General features: G+C 41.3%; 1 protein-coding gene across 2 annotated transcripts in view; it reads left to right on the top strand.

Annotated features, from left to right (window-relative positions):
* LOC107378925 (nuclear factor of activated T cells 1) overlaps window positions 1-21,773 on the top strand; it is a 68,805-nt gene that overhangs the window by 6,898 nt on the left and 40,134 nt on the right. For both annotated transcript variants that reach the window (XM_015949419.3, XM_054740629.2), the window contains exons 4-6: window positions 7,659-7,861; window positions 11,138-11,310; window positions 12,223-12,363. In XM_015949419.3, coding sequence (XP_015804905.1) covers window positions 7,659-7,861; window positions 11,138-11,310; window positions 12,223-12,363 — 517 coding nt within the window. The remainder of the gene's footprint in view (window positions 1-7,658; window positions 7,862-11,137; window positions 11,311-12,222; window positions 12,364-21,773) is intronic.

Raw genomic sequence — 21,773 nt, 5'->3', positions numbered from 1 at the left:
GTAAAATGGTCACTCTGCCCAGTTGCAGTGCGAACTGACTCAATTTGTATTAATTAGGACCATCGCCTCTCACTGTTGCACTTGGAGAACACTCAAAGAGCAGACGTCAGTCTCACCCGTGGCGCTTACACAGAGCTCTTTTCTCTGCTGCGCTGTCGCACCACTCTAACATATCGGTTTACATAAGTTGGAGATTTAACTTTGTGCCCTTAAGGCCTAGGGTAAATTTCATGCTGCTAACTCAAAGTAAAGCCACATTTATCCAGCTAATTGTGCTTGTGTTCTTGAAAGATTCAAGTTGATGAAGGCTCTATTTTTCACACAGTAAAAGCAAACCTCTCAGGGAAAGTCTGTTGGGATCTGCACGGTTTAAAGTTGGTGGTCGAGCCGTGTCACACACTTGGCACAGTGTTAATGCTGCACTAGAGCTGTTTTGTAAACAGATGTTGTCAGCACATCCTGGTCTACTCAATGTCAAATGCACGACGGGCAGTGAAGCCGTTTACAAGAAGGGACACAGCAGACTGCACTTCTTGAGGACGCTTAGTTCCTTCAATGTCTGTAGCAAGATGCTGCAGATCTTCTACAAGTCTGTTGTTGAGAGTGTAATCTCTTCAGCCATCGTCTGTTGGGGTAGCAGCATCAGAAGCAGGGACCTGAAAAGGCTCAACAGCCTAATAAAAAAGGCTGGTTCTGTTCTGGGGACGACTGGGGAACCACTGGAGGAGATAATGCAAAGAAGGATTCTCCAGAGAATCAAGAAAATTATGGACAACCCTGAGCATTCTCTTCACAAGACTGTCCGACAACGGAAGAGTGTCTTCAGTCAGAGGCTTCTTCAGTTTCACTGCAACACTGACCGCTACTGGAGATCCTTCCTGCCAACAGCCATTGTAATATACAATAACTCTTTGATGACTTGATTATTATTATTATTATTATTATTATTATTATTATTATTATTATTCTGAGCTACTACAACAATCAATTTCCCTCTGGGATTAATAAAGTAGTTTTGAACTGAATTGAATTGAACTGAATTGTTGGCCAACGTGGTGTTTCAAACTGGCCTGCCAGCCTGCAGGTTTTCTCTGTAAATACACCTCATTAAAAGCTGCCGTTTATCAGCACACATGAATCAACATTTCACCTTAGCACCTCCGCTCGCTGCAGAGAGAGGCCAGCCAGACAAAGTCGTCATGTGCAGCAGGTGCGACTGGCTCTGATTTAGGCAATGCCTCTTTCTTTCTCATACCCAAGGGACCAGAGTGAAATTCATAAGTTACCCCATTGCACAGTGTCCCATTCAGATTAATTAATTACGATTTTACACACCAGTGGTCCAGATGTTATGTTTTATTTCTGCAAAGTGCTGAAAATATGAACCTTTTCCACAAATTTTACGTGGTGAGTGGTGATTTATGTCTCTGATATTTGAAATGCAGTTCCCTGGAAAATCTTGTAGCTTTTATAATGCTGAAAATTGCTGCAAGCAAGGCAGTAGCCAGAAAGAAATCACGTGGAAGAAGAACATTTATTTTATCTTCAGGAATTTTGCTGAATTTGAAGTATGAAATCACTCTACTTTACTCTTTATTACTCTTTGTTTTTGTTGTGGTGTTTTGATAAAACTGTTGTTATTCTCTTGAAGGAAAAGGGATGGTGTGTGGTCCCTGGTGCCCTGCGGTAATGAGTGGCAGACACTGGAAGGGTGAGGTGCAGTCAAGGAGAATGAGTCAATAACGACATGAGGGTATGGGTCTAGGAAGCAGAGGAAGGATGCATGCGTGTGTGTGTGTGTGTGTGTGTGTGTGTGTGTGTGTGTGTGTGTGTGTGTGTGTGTGTGTGTGTGTGAGCTACTCAAAACAGAGAGAAAGCGGGAGAAAAGGGCAGAGGGACTCGCAGTGCAGCTGTAACTTAACTTGGTGTTCCCCTGGAGATGTTCTGGTGATGATGTGAGTTGAGGAGCCCTGAGCTAGCCTGAGCACGATGGGTGGTGCAGTGACGGGAATGCACAAGATTCAGAATCCCAAGGCACACTAAAAGCCACCTCCCTTTTCCATGCACCCTTGCCTCCCTCCCCCTCCTGGGGGACTAAGGATGTCGCTCCCTGTGAACTGTTCATCCTTCAACCATCTCCCAAACCTGCACCAGCAGGCCTCCCTCATGCCAAATCCCAGTCAACCACAACTTTATTGTTCTTTTTAGCTCATGCATGATCAGACACATGTGCTGTGAGTGATGAGGACATGTGTGCTGGAAAGCAACACCAGGTGAAAAAACAGAACAATAAAGAGCATGAAAGGATACACTGTTGCTACACTGACGGATAAAGATCTGATTGACCATTTTTGTGTTCATCCCTGGGTATTCCCCTCTCAATTCAGATATCACCACAAAAAGCAGAAGATTAACCAGGCTGCTCTTCACCACATGGGATAGAGTGATTATGGGATGTATGGTTGACACATTTTTTCTAGCGTCATTTCAATGAACAACCAAGTTACCTGAAATCATTCCTCCTCTGATGCCTACACTATACTCTCAATAATCATTTGCATCATGTGCACTACATCCTTTAAAGTCTTTGCTTCCTGGTGTCACCTTTTACCTACCTTTCTCAATATTTGTCCACTTTCAGTCTTTTGGTTGTATTTCTTCACTTTTGTATAGTATAATACATTTTAGGGGATGTAGGGGACTCCGTTGGCCCCAGAGACTCTGATGGTGATTTTAAAAGTCACACTAAGGAAAATTGTGGTCTACCATTGCTAAAGTTATAGTAACATTGGATTGGATTTCTATAGCAGAATTATATTTTTTAGGCACTGAAAGCACTTTCCATCATTCACACTCTCTCACATTCACACACTGCAGGTGGTGGTAAACTACTATGTACCCAAAGCCGCCCCGAGGCGCTCTGACAGATGCGAGGCTGCCATTTGTGCCACCGGCCCCTCTGACCACCACCATGCGATGGATGAAGTGTCTTGTCCATGAACGCAACAGCAGAATGCCTCTGGCGGATGGCAGATGACAAAAATCTTTTTCTGTTTTAAAAAGGCAGTTATGCCAGGGTAAAACTATATCAGGCCTATGCTAGCAACACCTGTGAAGTGTTAGTTCGCTTTGTGCTTGTGGCTGCACATACACAGCACAATTACTGGCCTATATGCTTCCCCTTTACACATACACTCTCATTAAATCTAAAGCACCAACAGACATGTAATTTCTACAGGATGTATCCATTATCCTCTTTAAAATGTGCATGACTTAATAACAACCATCTCGCTTTTTCTGCCACTGCATGGAACGCACAGCAAATTTGCCATAAGTTTTTGCCATGGCAACATGAAAGACCTCAGAAAACATGTGGTAGGTTCTTAACATGTGTTGTTTCACCTTGGGATCCGGTCCTTACTGGCTGTGTTGCATCTCAAAGAAACTAATCTACAGCAAACTATACTGTAGCAGCTAATTGCTCATTAAATCTACCGCCGCCTCTTGTTTGATATTCAGAAGTCTCAGTTTACCCTGTAGTGCTGTTAGAGCTTAGTCAGGGCTGTTACTCATTGCCCAAAGGGGTATTTTTGCCACTCTCAAATTGTGGTTCTCCATTTGCTAGTCTTCCCTTATGGTAGCATTGGGCTGCCACTAATTACCAGTTAATAACACATGGAAAAAGTTGAGAGAGATGTGCACCATTTTCACTGGTTTGTGGCGATAACCAGACATCCCATAGATTTACAAGGCAAGACAGAAGTGGGTGGTGTTGTTATTGGATGGGTAGTGGGATACAGCAGCCATCCCTATTGCTCATGGCAGGTTCTACTGGTAACAAAGCCATTTTTATATGGATTTTGGACCTGCACTGGTCTAGACATGGGCTTGTGCTTGAATCTTTGCCGTCAATGACATAACACTGAAGCAACCGTTTTAACAAAACTCCACGGACTGTAGAAGTGCCGTTGCTTATAAAAGGAGCTGCATGTGAATCCATGGAAATGGAGAACATTAAAGGAATGCATTTATCAGCTTGTGTATTTGTTATGGGACACAGGAGACGTGAGTAGGGCAGCAGCGTGGTGGTGTAAAGTCTGGAAGGAGAGACAACGTGGATGAGTGTACATTTAATTGGGTGCAGTGAAAACTTGCTGTGGGTATGTCAGCACTTGACAGAGAAGGGATTGTGATAATGAGGCAAAAAGCCTGAATCTGCTGTTGCATTACTCCTCACCTCCCCTACAACTATCCCCCACCCCCACTTTGGCTCCCAGTGTTCTTCTTCTTCCAAATTCACCGTGCCACGTGGACTTCTAGGAGTCATGACATTTCTCCAGGCAGTGATGAAAGAAATCACTCCAGAGGGAATGAGGTGGCCCGCCGCCAGTCTGTGGAGTGTATTCACAATCAATTTCCAGCTGGGACAGACACATCTAATTCATCGCCAAGTCATTATTAAACTTTACATCTTCAAATCCTTCATCTGAACCATTGAGGCCAGGTGCAGGTAGCATTTAAACTGTCACGCTTACTAAAGAGAATGAAGGATAATTTGACATAGAAAACTGCTACTTGTGTGTTTTACCACCTTCTCCTTAATCCCAACTGACCAAAACAATACATATGCATTCAATTACATAATCATTGCATCAACTGCCATACCTCCATATTTTACTTGAGCCTCAGCTTCCTGAAACAGTTTGTGGATCAAATGGCTTTTAAACGGATCTCTTCTTGATTAAGTCGGTACCTAAACCAGCTGCAAATAAAAATAATACATTTTAAAACTTGGTTTTGATTATCAGAAACCTACACAAACCATGCGCCGCATGGGCTGCTGTTAAAGCTTAAGAATCTCATCTGGTCAAAATTAGATGTTCTCTGGTCCAACCTCACAATCAGCATCAGATACAAACACAAAACAGGTTTCAGGTGCGTATTTGAAGCTTTGTTCATTGGAGCCCGCCCTTCATCACACTAATGATGACCCTCATCTTCTTCAGTTCTTAAAAAAACAAAGAAGAAAGTTTTGTTCTCTTCTTGTGGTGTGTAGTTGATTGAGCATCACAGAAGTTTAGCAGAAGCAGAGTCGACTGTAAGGTCAAAGGGAGCACATGTGGAAAAGACATTGAGGGAGGTCGTCCAGGGGGACTAGACCACCTTCTCTCACAGCCGAGTGAACTAACGTAACCAAGAGGAATACCTGACCTCATTGATCAGTTCCTCTCCCCCAAGCGTTCACGAGGCTTAGAGTGACTGTGCCAGCATCACTGTGGTTTTACCACAAGACGGTGAAGAGATAAGCTCCCCCTCTTCCATCTTCACCCTACATCATCTCCTACGTTGCTATATCCCCCTCTCTTGTGTCTCCTTACAGTCGTGTGGTGGCTGAGGTAATTGTTGGAGGTCAAAGTGAAACCAAAAAAGAAGGAAAAAGCTACAGACGACACCGCTTTGTAATTCAGATATCTGAGTCTTATTAAATCAAAAGGCAACGTCATGCAATTTAATGCTCTGGTGTTTCAAATTTTTACCTCACGCGCCACCACGTCCTTCCCTCAAGTCGGTGCACAAGTAACTGGTAGCATGTGCGTCTATAGATAATTACTTCTGGTGACACTATGAGTAAAATATAACAAGGGGAACGGGGTCTGCCGGTGAGATCACCGTATAGATGAAGTGGCCCCTAGGGACGCCAAGAAGCTCCTGACCTCGGCTTAACTCACTGATGACTAGCATGTGTGACTAGCTTGCTGGATGAGACAGCTGCTAGAGAGACTACTGCTAGCTGAGATATAAAGAAATTGTTGGAAATGGAGATGTTCAACAACTTTAATGTAACCATTCCTTTGATACCTGAATAAAAAGCAAGGCAAGATAAGCATTGGTTCTTCTATTATTATATACTCGTCTAAAATTACTAGCCATAGTCAGTTCACGTAAATCTGTTATAACTAGGAAAATATGGTGCAAATCCAGCACTCTGACTCATCTTTCACACAAAAGATCTGTCAGTAACCGTTTAATCTAAGCGTTGGGCATCAGGCAGGTTTTAACATCTAGACAAATTTGTTTTTTAACGATACTGTAGTATTTGTCTCCAAAAACCTACAATGACAGATCTCCAGTGGTCCACCAACCTTACGCCTCCCTACACCCCCACCCCAACTACCCTCTCAAAGGTAATTATAAACCCATTAATCAGATTATGTCATGGGCCACATGTGGTCTGCATTTTGTTATATGAGTCAGTCTGTTAGATAAACAACTGGAGTCTTTTATTCCGTTTGACGTTACCACTGTTTTCACTTTTCACTCGAACGGAGCTCAGAAAAAATAGGTCTGAAGCAATGTGCTGGTGTGTGCTGAAGTAATTGACCAATTTGTGGGATTTTTCTGAGAGCCATGCCTCGGTGAACCCCGGTCTAGAGTAACCAATCTCCCACAGCAGATGTCACAAGTGGTCAAGCAGCCACCTTGGTGGGTCTGTTGGGGTTCCTGTTGACTGGTTGTCCTCCTCTGTTTGGAGGAGATGGATTTTGCAGCTTCCTATAAGGTTTTTGGGTTAGGAGAGATTTCTAAGACCACAAGAACATCTGTCCTCGTAGCAGTTTGACAACTTAGTTCTGCCAAGTGAAAGTCTATCCTGGGAGGTCTTTGGTTTTAAGACTCAGTTTCACCCAAAAATTACTTGGTCGGCAATTAGAAATTACAAAGCATGAGCCTGAATATTCATGTTTAAAACCACTGCAACAGGGTAAATTTATCAAATGATTCCACTGAGGACATCACCAGGCATCAAGCAATGGTCAGGGTGGAATGTAATGTCCAGTAGGAGGTTATTTGTGAAGAGCAGCTGACTAGAGGACGGTACTTTTCAAACACAATGTTTCCACACCTATCAAATATATTTTGATAATTTTTATTAGCTGAGAACTGACATCTAATAGAGGTCTACAAGAGGAAGTGGTAGATGTTTGAAGTCTGATACAGGAGTCCCTTTGATCACAGCGGGACACGGTCTCCAAAACTCTAATAATTCATGCTCATATTTGGCCAAAGGCCAAATGGTTAGATCATGCTGAATGTCTCACATCATCAAGGTTTGATTCATTTAATGGTGCTATTACTAGTTAGATTTAGGTGTGACGTTTTAATTATTTAGGTATGTTTAATGATGTAATGTTGTGTCCATTGACTTTAGTGATTTTGTATAATTTCATCATTATTTCATTCAACTGGTCCAACCCACATTTATGTTGAGAAATTGGGATTAATGCAAACATGATAGGCAGCCAGGTGTCTGAATAAGCAGATTACTCCTGTGTGAGCTTGTTTTACGTTGTCATGAGATTTTAGTGATATGAGGCAACTTGAAAGTCTGTTTGGCTCCATGCTGCTGGACCCGAGATATTTAAATTCACATAAATATACAGACAAAAGTCACATTTTTAAACAAAGGATTTAAATAATAAAAGAAATGAAAACAACAGAAAACAGCCTCTTTACCATTTGTGTTTGAGGCTTTTTAATTGACAGTGGCTGTTGCTCGTTTGTTTAATCTTTATTTCCTAAATGAGGGTCTGCCTTCAAGCTGAGGGTCTTAAAAGTTGCTGTTGTTGCCTCTCACCTGGGTTTCTTTGTTCTCCTACCAGCTTTATGGCTACATGGAGAGCGAGCCGCTCACCCTGCAGCTATTCATTGGGACCGCAGACGATCGCCTTCTGCGACCACATGCCTTCTACCAGGTCCACCGCATCACGGGCAAAACCGTCTCCACCGCCAGCCATGAAGTCATGCAATCCAACACCAAAATCCTGGAGATCCCTCTGCTGCCTGAAAATAACATGAGAGCTATGTGAGTGCTTTGAGACCACCGCATGTTGACTTTAAATTTTTTCTTCTTTTTACTTCTCAAGTGAACCATTTTGTAGAACACTTATTTTATGCCATTTATGTTGCTTTAGCTCCACAAATAGAAACCCTGTTGGTTTGTATTTATTGGAACATGATTGTGAAAAGAAAAGTACGATTTCTGAACATTAAGTTGGCTGTCGTCCACCTAGAGTAGCTGCCTGCAGATAAAATGACCAAAAACAATCCAACAAAGTTGCAAGAACTGGCATTAAGCTTGTCCTGTAAAAAAATAAATAAATAAAGTTATTTTCTTTCCAAATAAAATATCTATACAACAAAAAAATAATCCTTCAAACTTAACTTGTGAGTCAAATTGATTTCAAAATACCAACGCATGAAGTTAATTCATAATATTCCAATCTTTCCTCAAAGTACTACCAAGAAAATGCCCAGTGAGGAGTTTATGTGCTGGTGACACTTTTTATTGCATCCTGTCTTGTAAAATTCTAAATTATGCTGCAATCACTTCAAATAGTAAGAGCAATCAACCGGGTTTGCTCAAAGCTTTTATGTAACCGTTGGTACAAAGTTTTATGTTACACATTTAGACTTAAGACACAACTTTAAGGTTAAAGAAGATGATTAAGTTAGAAGGTCAAATACATTTTTAAAAGTTGCATGGACTACAAAATGCTTAGGAGATGAGAAGTAAAATGTTTGTTCTTCATCTTTACAAACACACTCATCATAATCATCATCATCATCATCATCATTAGAAGCAGCAGCAGCAGCAGCTTTGGCCCCATGTCCACCCTGCAGGCTCCCAGTGAGCTGAGGGGCTGCAGGCTGCAGCAGATCCAGGCAGTAGCTCCTGTCTCAGGGCTACCCTATCTCTAAGGGAGAGCCCAGCCACCCTGCAGAGAAAACTCATTTTGGTCGCTTGGATCTGCAATCTCGTTCTTTCAGTCACTACCCAAAGCTCGTGATCAAAGGTGAGAGTAGGAACCATCGACATATATACTGGACAATTCATGTCCATAGACTCGAATTATACGTTTTTGTTCCCAATGGGAGATTCCCATTACCACCATTTTGATCATGTCACAGGTCCCGTCACGCCCAGACAATCAAAAAATGGGAAAAGAGGTGAAGCTGAGGGTGCGGCTGTTACGTTTGAAACAGGGTTGGAATAAATGAACCAGTGTAGCTACTAACTGACATAGCTAGCCCAAGAAGCTAAGATGGGCTCCTTGGACCGAGGGTATTCCACCCACATGGCAAACTGGTTCCCGTGGGAGGCCATAATCATGCCGTTTGCCTGTGGATATCTAATATGGACTGGGACTGTTAAATTACAAGCGTTGCCTCAGACCGATGCGATCGTAGCCAGGCGCCGTGACCTTTTACATCAGCTCTTGCTCCATGGTCGGAGATCAGCGGGACATTAGCTACATGCTAATCTTGGATTTAGAGGAGCTGATTCTCATCCCAGTTGCATATCAGTCAGCTTTTCATTTTAAAACACTTTTCATTGGTTTTCCTCATTAAAATACTACCACAGCTCTATGTTGCTTTAAAACTGAAGTTATCTGAAGTATATTTAGAAGCTCCTGAGGGTGTGGATGGTTTGCATGTACAGGTTACATTTCATGTAACATATTCAATGGAACTGCTCAGGTTTCTGATTCAAACTGTCCAAATGCATTCATTTATTTTATAACCACAGCTGAAAAGGAAGTTTTGTTTTCCCTTCTCATCTTTGTCGTTGACGCTCAGGTTAAAAGCAGAGGAGTAACGTTCCCTTTTTTTTCCTTTTGACTATCTCAAAATGAAAAAGAAAACCCTTTAACTGTCTCTTTCCACCGAGGTGTTAAACAACCACTGAGATATCCATCTGCAATCGTTTGCTCGTTGTGTGGGATGAAAAAAAATCTGCAAAAATGTCTCACTGCTTCAGTTTTGTCTTTTTTTAAATATCACCTGATGCACATACTTAACCTAAAGTTAATTACAAATCATGCCTTGACTCTTTATTCCACACAGTAAGCTGCGGTCTTTTATAGCTGAAAATAATTTTCAAAAGTGTTTTTTAACTCACACAGAGAGCATGAGGTGTCTTAATCTGTCTTCCCTGTGTAGAATATTTATAGAAAAGGGCCCTTAGCTGGTTCGTTCAGCCTATTAACTTGAGTTATTATGAACAAAAACAACAAAGCACCAGATTGTGGAGGTCTGATAAAGAGTGGCAGGCAGCAAGTTAGAGTTTTTCCTAGTTCAGCTTGTGCAAACCAAAGTTAATGGAAATAAAAACCTGTCATGTTCCAGGAGAAGTGCCCAAAATGTAGCGTATAAAATAACTAAAATGCCAAACCAAATCCCATTTGTTTTTACTCACTTTTACCAGCCACAACAGTTTTATTTACATTTATAAAAGGCCAGGCCTGCATTTTTTCCACTAAGAAGAGGAAGAGAAACTTTAGCCCTTTACCTCCCAAATTGTGAAATGAAATAAATAGGCTGCCGACTTGGGGTAGGGTCCACTTCTACACGTGGCAATGATTAACAGCTGTTAAAATCCTGAATTTAAAAAGTCTAAGAGGACAAGGCAGGATTGATGCTCTCTAATGGAGAAGGACCTTGGATCGTCTCAGACGCTGGTAACGTTCTCCAGAGGACTGGCTGTTCTCACACCAAGTGGCTTCTCAACACGCTGGACTTAAACCATTAATCTGGGATAGAAAACTTTTGCTCCTACAAAAGTCTTCATTTCTACTTTGAGGTTGCATAACTAACAAACAAGGATAAAAAAAAATAAAGAAAAGATAAATCAGCTTCTTTCTTGAGTGAGTGCAAGGTCAACATAACCCAAGAAAATCTTCATTAAATGAATAAAAAAAGCATTCAAGTTCAGGTTTAAATAATTAAAACATCTTTAATTTGATTTTGGGGCTTGTTTTAGTATAAAAGTTTTCTCTATTCAACTATTAGATGGATTCATGAATGGCCTCAGTTAGGATGAATAGCGTTTGCCTTCTTTAAGACTAAACTGTATTACTGACAATTTAAACCGTCTGTAAAATCTCACAGTAGCTGATTACATAAATCTAAGATTTCTTTCTTATTACTTGGTTATTCAGTGGAAAAAAAGTGGTTATTTATAATCATAAATTTCACCAGCAGCAAACAAAGTTTAAAACCATACTTTTCATCCCAAATAACAATCTAATACAGAATCAAATCTCCTTTTAACTGTTTCCTCTGTGTGCCTCAATTCTAGAATCGATTGTGCGGGAATCCTGAAGCTGCGCAATTCGGACATCGAGCTACGCAAAGGAGAAACGGACATCGGGCGGAAAAACACCCGTGTCAGGCTGGTGTTTCGTGTCCACATCAACCAGTCCAATGGCAGGACGGTGTCCCTACAGGCTTCTTCGAACCCCATTGAATGCTGTAAGACCGAGAAGCTAACACAAGTTGACACACTCTTTTTTTCTTGGCTCTCCGCTGAAGCTTAAAGTAGGATCTACTGTTGTAAACCAATAAAATGAGCCTCTGTTTTATTACCTGCTGGATCAAATTCAGTACCTCTGGACTCAATAAGGTTTACATAATAAAAAGATTAGCTAAAGCAATAGGTTTATTGTACACAATGCCAAATACATGTGTTGTCTTTCTCAAATTCAATTTTTAAGAGTGAATGCAGGAGTTATTAACCATTAGCACAGGTTCAATAAGGGTCATTTGCCAGTTCCCGCTGTTGGCACGTTTGAATGGGTTCATTGACAGAAACGTCTGTTTCTTTGTCATTCACTTGTGTGTGTAGGTGTAATGTTATTTGCACCAAAGGAAACCAATAAAAGCAGGACAGTGAAACAGAGCAGGCATTGTACGGTTCCGAGTTGTTAGTTAAATTTAATTATCACTGAGTTTTTGAAACTCCTATTTCTGAAGTCCTTAAGTGTGACAAAAGAAAATGATGGCAGCAGTCTGGCTCTAGATCTTATCACCATCTCCAGGGGTCAAAGGTGATAGGTTGCCTCAATTCAACCAAATCAGAGACAGGTGGTTGGCTGCAGGCTGTTAATGGAAATAATGAGCAAAGATTTCAGCGTGGACGTGTTGATCTGTCTTGCACCTTTTTCTGATGTCATTTTTAAAGCAGCTGTTGGCTGAGAACCTCGTAGCTAGGGGTCATGAAATCATCATAATAAATTTGATAAGCCTGTTTTCTTAATCAGAAACTGCTGCTTTATTGGTTGTGTCCTGGACGTGTTCTTTTCAAGCCAGATTCTGATCAGACAGTGAGTTTATGTAGATTTACACTGAGTATTGAATGGTGTGCGTATGTGTGTTTGTCTTTAGCTCAGCGTTCAGCCCAAGAGCTTCCCTTGGTGGAGAAGCAGAGCGTGGACAGTTACCCTGCAACCGGAGGCAAAATGATGCTTCTCAGTGGTCTTAACTTCCTCCCTGAGTCCAAGGTGGTGTTTGTGGAGAAAGCTCAAGGTAAAGAGGAGCCTAGCCATATCAGACTTTATTCACAACCTTTTAATTTCCCTTCCGATATCTCTTTCAAGTGCCTCTGTCCTTTTCTTTCCCAGTGGTGTTTTCTTAGACTTTCTTCCCGTCAAAATAGAGCAGGACTTGCCAGCGAGCCACATGTGGTGTGCATTAGGCCACTATATTTTTAACCAAACCCTATTTACATTTGCTGGAGTTTCCATTGCCTGTCCTTTGGTGCTTGCCACAAGTGAAAGAATGAATCATGACCAGAGCATGTGCAATATCTCTCTTTCTCACTTTCTTTTTCTCCCTGGCTGTCCCTTCTTCCCTTGCTGGCCTGCTTTACTGTAGATAGTTAACCCTCTCGTGAGTTTGGTAGTCCTTTCTTAACTCAGCTGCCTTTGAGTGGCAGATGTAGGAGATCAGGTGAAGCTGGCAGGTTGATACCATTTGCTCGTCAAAATGTAGCTTGCTTGAACATCTTTTTTGAAGTACTTTCACTGCACCTTTAAATGTGCAGAACATTCCCAAAGGCAATCAGAGATTGCTGCTTACTAGTGATGCATCGATATGAAATTTTTGGGCAGATACCGATCTCTGATATTGAGATCACTGTTATGGCCGATAACCGACATTTGCCGATACCGATATACTAACATTAATGCTTCTAAAATCAGGAAATTTTGTATAGAATTAAAATTATTAAAGCTGAATTTACATTATTAAGTACACACAGCGCACACATTTACGGTTCTGAGATGATTTAATTCACTGTCGCATGACTAAACAAATACACATCACCCCCCCTCACCCTCTTAAACAGGCAAACAAATGGAGACGAGATGGAAAAAAATATTGGTTGGTAATATCGGCCCGGTTTTATTTATCGGACCTATACCGATATGTTAAACAAGAACTAACATCGACCGATACCGATGTTGATGCCGATATATTGACCATCACTGCTTACACCCCCATACCCATAAATAAATAAAACAACCATTAAAGTTAAATTTGCATAACATATTTTAGAGGGGAAGGATTTCTTTAGACACCTACCTAACAGAATACAACTTAACGGACTCGACTTGAATTGCCTCTTTTAGAAAACAATGCCGCCAGTTTGCCGCAATTCCGAGCCGTCGTCTGGGAGCTTTAGGTCGTTTATAAGTGGTCACACAGTGGCGGTGAAGTGACGAAATCGTGTCCTTTTTAGAAAAGACGAAGCGATGGTGTTATAAAGGGGGGTTATCTTGAACATAACTTGCTTTTTATTGCGATCAAAGCTGCGCTCAGTTTTTTTGACAAGCCACCCCTAAAGGTGTCTGTCCTCCACAGTCCCTGAGCAGTCTGGTGATCAGAGCTTCAGCTCTAACGGAGAGAAGCTCCTGGAGCATCACTCTAGTTTAGGATCTCAGCTGATTCTGTGTACAAAAACAAAACTTACGGCCCACGTTTACTTTCATTTTTAATGTACTTGCCAGCTGGAGCTCGGCAGTAACTCCCCCTGTGATCATGACACCTCCCATTGTTGCGCCAAGGCGTAAACTAAACTAAAAAGTAAAAGCCATTTCCCGTGAAACCTTCATAGATGATGTAAACAGAACATAAAAAAAAACCACAGACCTTTTAGGATCAACACATTCTCACACCCAAGGCGTCAAAATATGATGCGTGGGACCAATCCTCAATATATGACGATTCGGGACGCCCCAGCGCGTCAGGAGACGACCATCAGGGACACGCTGGTTCACGTGGCTCCGCTGGCGTCACTGTTTGACGTGCGCGGTCACACGGACATTATTTGACTATTTAACCTTCCCCTCACCCCAGTCCTAACCTTAAGGTCAATAAACTGTGACCTTAAGGTGAGGATTGGGGTGAGGGGAAGGTTAAGTAGTTCACAAGTAGTTCTAATCTCCGTCTCATCACTGGCGTCGGATACTGACGCTCTGGGTCGCTGCGTCAGCTGTTTGTCCCTGATCGTCGTCTCCTGATGCGCTGGGGCATCCCGAATCATCATATATTGAGGCTTGGTCACACGCGTCATATTTTGACGCCTTGGGTGTGAGAATGTGTTGTTAGGATACATGCAACCGTCTTTCTCCATGCTTGTTATTGTGTGGACTTCTGAGATCATGCGTGGTGTTGAAATTCTTCCGAGATTTTGTGACCTCACGGGATCAGCTGTATATAACGCTTTTATTCACATTTCACCTATGAATTGCTCTCAGTTGGAAGAGAGCTCTCGGGTAAAATGCTATTAGCCTACGTTAAACGCTTCGCATCAGGTGGAAAGGAGGCTTTAGGCCTAGACATAGCGGTTTTGTCAAACCTTGAGAATAATAGCGGGGCATTATTTGTTAGCATTAGATTGTCAATACTCTTAGCTACTAACACATAACATTTTAACTCAGAATCGACACAGTTTACATTTCAGTGTTTGCTAATGTTAATTAGCTATGGCGGTCATATTGAGCAAGGTTGACACCAAAAGTCCCTCATCCAATAATTACTTTATGAGTTAGAAAAAAATTACAGTACAGTAGTAAAGTACAATAATAACATTTAGATATTTTGCTAACACAATCACACACACACACGCAAACTCTCGCGCACCCACACACACGACACACAGGAAACCTGATTGCCTGATTTTCATCTTTCGACAATGTTCAAACCTCCAGACTCTTGTTAAGCACAACCAGCATCTATGTTTGTTGTTTTAAAACAATACCAATGCCCAAGAATAAAGTTCCTTCTATACCCTCACGTCTCCTCTCACCAACTGTCATCATGACATTTCATTAGGTCATGTGCAGTTTGCTGAGAGACGAGCAAAAAGTTGGGCATCCCTTCCATCTCCAAACACAGAAGTGATTTTGAATCAAACAGTCTTTTAAACAGAGCATGTAGGTCATTTGGAGGCTGAGTCATTTATTAGTAGAAGAGAACAACTGGTTTTAAATCTCCAACATTCTATTTTAGACATTTCAGGTGTCAAAAAATAGGCATAGCTGAGAAGTTAGAAATTGATCTTATGGGTTCTCTCTCTTCCTTGGATTTACTTAGTCATGGAGGGGGATCCCCTGCAGAGTAAAGACTGTACACGCCCCCACCCCCACACTCTTTGAGTCACATGACCCTTCCAAAGTCGTGTTTTCATTTGTTCATCTGCCATCCTTACCTCAGTACTGTTTCGTGCATTTTCTCTGTTCTCCCTCCATCATTTTGAGTTTTTCTTACATCTACCCCCAGTACCTGCTAAAGATATTAGTGTGGAGTTCTGCTCCAGTGGGATCTGCCCACTCGTGTCGGCCGTCAAGAATTCAGCTGATGGTCTTCTGACTGAGAAGGGGAGAGTGAGATTAAAAAGAAAGTTTATCTGGCTGCTACTTGGGCTGCTTTCATGTAAACGTTAATGACCTTCCACTTCCAGGGTCTTTGATGTCAAAAAGCCTATTACAGACACGCAGACACTCATCACACATGTACAAACTCACACGCGCACACACACACGCACACACACACAAAGATAAGTGCTGTTTCATCAAGTTTATCTGACAAAGATCTTTCTAAATGTTTAATTAAAAAGACTGAAATGACACTAAAATTAAAATAATATAATGATCGTTTGACAGATTTATTCCTTAACTTTGGCTTCATTTTCAACTGGAAAACTTCATGAAGAAATTTGCCCTTGTTAAAAGCAGTTGCACCACAATAATTATTACACACACACACACACACACACACACACACACACACACACACACACACACACACACACACACACACACACACACACACACACACACACACACACACACACACACAACAGCCAGACATTCTGGAAGGCACAAAACCAATCACTGCTTATGCCACAGTGATGACAGCCATTACTGCTGCTGCCATCAAAGGTCAGAATGGTGGCTCATTTTCCAAAATTGACTCCAATAAACACCTTCCAGAAAGGTCCACAAATCCTAAAGAGCTGCAGACGGATTTGGAGAGGCTCAGTCTAACTTGTGTGAAAAATTCTGTGGAGCTAAAATCCTCTAAATGGAGTCGGAGGAAAATCACAGATGGTTCAAAGGTCCATTAGAACATGCCCCCATGGGGCAGCTATAAATCACAAATGCCCGTATTTATCTATAACTGCACTCAGTAGAATTTATTTTAAATATGAATAGATTATTATTATCTGTGCCACAAGCCTTTTGAAGTTTCCCATTAATGGTTTATGATTTAAATGATGAAAACAGAGACAGCCCCCACATTTCCAATAGTCTAGGATTAATGGAAAAAAGAGACAAACTGCTTCAGACGTCTTTTAAAAGCTTGCATTAAGCTAAGAACCACTTTTATTTACGTTATAAAATATTATATAACATTTTCTTCACAAAACAAAAGTATTCCTATTAACTGATGGAATGAAATTAAAAATGTATTTTTGTTTTTTTAAAAGAACATTTTAGTCTTGTTGAATTGCATTTTTTGCTAAAGTTCTTCGTTGCAGAACAAATGTCCATTTCCCACTAGTGGCTGGTTTCAGTAAAGGTTCTAAGCCCCGCCCCCTCCACCTCATATGTTATTGTTCCAGATGCTGATGTTGGTTGATTGAGATTTTGCTAATACTGTGTGGACCTTCTGATGTGCCTTTTATCATCATATGTAGCTGTGTTTAGTTACGTTATGATTAAAAGTGCTACTTTCTGCACATTTGTGCAAAACCATTACATCTCATTTGAATATCTGTAAAGTGAAAAAGACAGCAGTGTAAAGGATTAGAAAAAGAATGTTGCACGAACTGCCTTAAGTTTCTGTAGGTTTGTTTGTCTTAAAACAACAGCTGCTGCAGTTAGACTAGCTGTTAGCACGTTGGTCCTGTTGGTAACATGATAGACCTATTTCTCCAAACTGAGGCTATTTAGGAAGCTAGCCAATAGGTAAGAAAAATATCCCTCCTTCTGTTTTTGTTGTTTTGTCTGATTTACCCCCCACCCCCAAGACATGCCCAGTATCAAATGTGCAGTAGTCTTAAAGCACCTTAGAAAATAATTACTTAATTTTTTTATGTCACAGCCATCCCTACTGCATTACTTTGTGACCCACAGGATAAATGATGCAAACTCCTTGCATCAAGTGTGTGTGTGTGTGTGTGTGTGTGTGTGTGTGTGTGTGTGTGTGTGTGTGTGTGTGTGTGTGTGTGTGTGTGTGTGTGTGTGTGTGTGTGTGTGTGCATACCCACTTTAGCTGCCAGCCCGCGGGCCTGTATGTGTTGTTTAGTAGGAAGTGTTTTCTGAGTCATCCGTAAAGGATTCCCCGTAGACGAATGAAACGGAAAAGACCAGATCCTAAGATCTTACAAATAAATAGAAGGAAGAGAAAAAGGAGGTGTAAGATGGGGCTTCCTTTGAAGAGCTGCTGGTGTTCATGTGAACTGATCTTGTTAATTAGATCAAATCCTACTCCCAGCACAAACAGAATTCTATTTTCTCATGTTACTCCTATAGATAAAGTCTTAACTGATCAATCAATATAACATTATTTTTATCTCATCAGTTTAAAATCGACCACAGAGACAAGAAGGATCAAGAGAATCAGACTGTAACTTGATGCTGTATCTATTCCTCTTGCAGCGTAGCCTTCGTCCTCATTGACACTTTTTTTTTAAAGACGTCCCTTACTTCTGGAAATTGTAAGTTTGCAGAAAATAGTCTCTGCATTCATGGAACTTTCCATCTTCGTTTGCATTGTTGTGCTTGAATCAGTTTTGATAGTATTGCTATGATGTGTGTGTGTGTGTGTGTGTGTGTGTGTGTGTGTGTGTGTGTGTGTGTGTGTGTGTGTGTGTGTGTGTGTGTGTGTGTGTGTGTGTGTGTGTTTGTGTGTGATTGCCCAAACCGCTCTTTTGGCTGTGGAGTAGGAAGACATACCTGGTACACCTATTGCAGTGTGTGTTCTGGCTTGCCCTCTTTTCCATGGATGGAACGAGTGCTAGAGGCAAGGAAAATAGAGACACACACACACACACAATCACACACACACACACACACACACACACACACACACACACACACACACACACACACACACACACACACACACACACACACACACACACACACACACACACAAGCAGAGAGAGAGAGATGGGGAAAGCCTACACCGATTCAGGAGGGGGAGGTGAGGGAATTCCCTGGTGAGCGGGATACTTTTTACATCTGGTTGGACTGGAGGCTTGCCTGGAGCTCCACAGCGCCCTACAGCCTGGTCTGCAGAAGACAACAGTCTATTCTCCTGGATTTCTTCAAGCTGCAGATCTATGATTTAATCCCTAACATAATCCAGTACAAATCCAGACATCGTACAAATTAGCTGCTGTACTTCTGTGATCTCTAAACTGTCCTAATCTTAATTCACATTGTAGAAAACCTTCTGTCAAGCAATCGAATCAATCAAAAGTTTATTTGTTTAGCACTTTAAATGTAACAATGTCGCTCAAAGTCCTTAACATAAACAATAAAAAATACAATTAAATGACAACAGTCAATTAAAAAAAAACATTCAACAAGCACAAAAATAAAATTAGACACAAAGAGTCATAAAAACAGGACTGCCCTGTCAGCCCAAGTTGCTGAAAGCTTTGGAATAAAAATAAGTCTTCAATAACTTTTGAAAAATAGCAACAGATAATTTGATTGAAACCAAAAGAATTACTGAAATGAACCTTCGCTGCACAAAGAATGACACTGCTGCATGTTTAAGAGTGTGTCTGGTAAAACAGATGTGAGGCTTTCTTAAAGAGATAGTTCAGATATGTGAAGGATGAATCTGCACATTATAAATAGTTAATCTCAGATCTCTACTTCACTTTGGAGAAACTGAGGTTAGTTTTGTTGAGATTAACAAGCTAACAGCTAGTCATAGCAGGGTCTAAACTAAAGTAGATAGTTGTTTAATTTCAAAAGGTTCATATAAACCCTGTTTTATAAACTTCCACCTTACATAGTACATTATTTCAACTTTACTGGTTGTTTGTAAGTGTTTTCAATAGCTGCTGCCCTCCGCTGTAGTTTGGGGACCTGCCAACAAATTAACCAGCAATTACAAAACTAACAAGTTTCTAAAATAACACTCACACAAACAACCTCTCCGAATTTTCTGAGCTTTAGAGTTATTTTATGGCGTCTTCAGCTTCATTTACCTTTAGTTTAGCAGTCATGGAGTTTTGCGACAGAAGAGCTATTCCATCCATCCATATCTGTACCCGCTGGTCCATGCATGGTTTCGGAGCAGGAGAGATATTATTGTTTTTGTTTTTTCACTTTTTCATACTTCAGAATATCTGAGCTGTGCTATTAAAACTTATTTAAGGAGCTGCAAAGTGTAATCTATTTATTCACATTGAAGGGTAAAGAATATGTAGGTGGCTGAACTTTCTCTCCTGAGGTTTTGGGATTTATTGCAATAAAAAAAAGATTAGCCATAAAATGCTCAAAACATATATTACGCTGTGATGAAGAATGCTTTTCATGAGCATAATAATCAATTGAACCTCACTGGAAGATGCTTAGATCTTCCCCTTGCCCTCACTCTTCTGTTAGGCTTGTTTGAACGCGTAACAGCGGCTAATCCCTCTAATCTGTAAAGGGGTAATTATTCTTTTCTACGGGGCAGGTCTGAAAGTATTTGCTTTTGTTATTATAAGAATAGTAACCTGTCTTAATGTTGCTCATATTTTGGGACAAGCTGTTCTAAAGATCCTACAAAATACCAAAGAATGCATCCAAGCCATGGTTTTCAACATGCGGCCAGTTGTTGTTTTGCTAAGGTTGAGAAATACCAACCAACAAACACTTTTGGCACCATCCTGGCTTCACATCTTGCAAATTTTATGAATGTCACCCCAGCTGATCATCCATCTCTCTGTCTGGGTCTTTAGATCTGCCTCAGAGCCAATGCCACGCAGCTGGACTTGTGAGAAAAAGATGAAATTTAATCACACCGACTGCCAGCCCACTCTACCTCCCGGGTCAAGTCAGCTCACACATCACTTGCTGTGTGTCATGAATAACTCACTTCCTGGCTATAAATGTACCGTGAAAATCTTCTGCCAGGTCATAATTCATACTAAGTCCTGTCAATCAGAAGCAGACGTGCATTTCTCCAGTTTCATCAACTTCCAGACTGGCAGCAAGGATAAGAATCCATCTCAGTGCCTGGAGTCAGACATGAGGGAATCCCTTTGGTTTACTGGCTTTGCCCCTATTTGGGTATAACGGTGATTGCACTGAAAACGGGGGTAAGATTACTGAAGCCTTTTTATTAAAGACACCATCAGAAAGATGATAAAATTCTAAATTAACTTGAGATTTGAGGAGAGGGGCAAAATGCGCCCTAAACCATCTCTGGGAAGGAGACGTGTGGCTGCAGAATACATCTGGGCCGTTTCACAAGAGGCTCCCCCAATTAAGCATGTGAATCATATTTTCCACTCTGAAAAATCATCATGAAGTTTTTTTGGTCAGTGGAAGCTGTTGTGCTCAAATGTGAGTTTTTTTAGAAAAAACAAATGTTGCCGCTGAACGTCTGTACGAAATCAGGAAGGATTTCAAGATGGCAAGTTCATTATGAGGTCGAGTGAATCATCAGGCAGCCGTGGAGTCATGGCTGGTGTCTAAAAGATTTAGAGTTTGAAAAATGACTTTAAACCAGGTTGGTTATAAAGTCTAACAATGTCCACAGCATAGTTTATTCAGTGAAAACCAAACAAACGGATGGATTTGTTTTTGTGATTCTTACCGCCGTGTTGCCAGGTTGTGACCAGGTACACAGCATTCTGTGTTGTCGAGCTAAAGACGATGACTCGGATAATCCTCACCTCCCTCCCCTCCACATCACGTGTAATTGCTTGAAGAATGAGTGTTGTCCTGGTTGTCTGGTGTAAGTCTGTGTGGATCTCATTTGCACAAGTGAGTCATGCAGAGCAGCACGCCGGCTGCTAGTTTACCTCAAAGCAAGCCTGTGTGTGTCTGTTCGTCTCTCTTTTAAATTGAGGCCACTCTAAGTTTAAGGCCAGAACAAAGGTAAAGGATATTGCGGTTGAGTGTTTGCATGTGTCTGCATCTGTTTGTGCGCTTTGAGCGTAGGCGGAGGTTGGTTCGACGGAGGAGGAGGTGTTGTCAGGAACAGAAGCATTTTGCAGATGTTGCAAGGAAGACGGTGCGAATGGAAAGTCTTGTGGTTATCAGTTGTACGGCGTTCTTTGACGGTACGCCACCAGTGGCCCCCATCCCAATCCAGCCTCGCTTTTAGATTAACTTGGGCGAGCCTTTAAAAGTTTCCTGGAACAAAATGATTTACAGGTATAAATGATGAGGGAAAAGAAAAATTTGAAAAACATGTTT

This window comes from Nothobranchius furzeri, chromosome 5, assembly GCF_043380555.1.
Source record: "Nothobranchius furzeri strain GRZ-AD chromosome 5, NfurGRZ-RIMD1, whole genome shotgun sequence".
Classification (NCBI taxonomy): Eukaryota; Metazoa; Chordata; class Actinopteri; order Cyprinodontiformes; family Nothobranchiidae; genus Nothobranchius; species Nothobranchius furzeri.
This window is presented reverse-complemented; position numbering and strand designations above follow the sequence as displayed.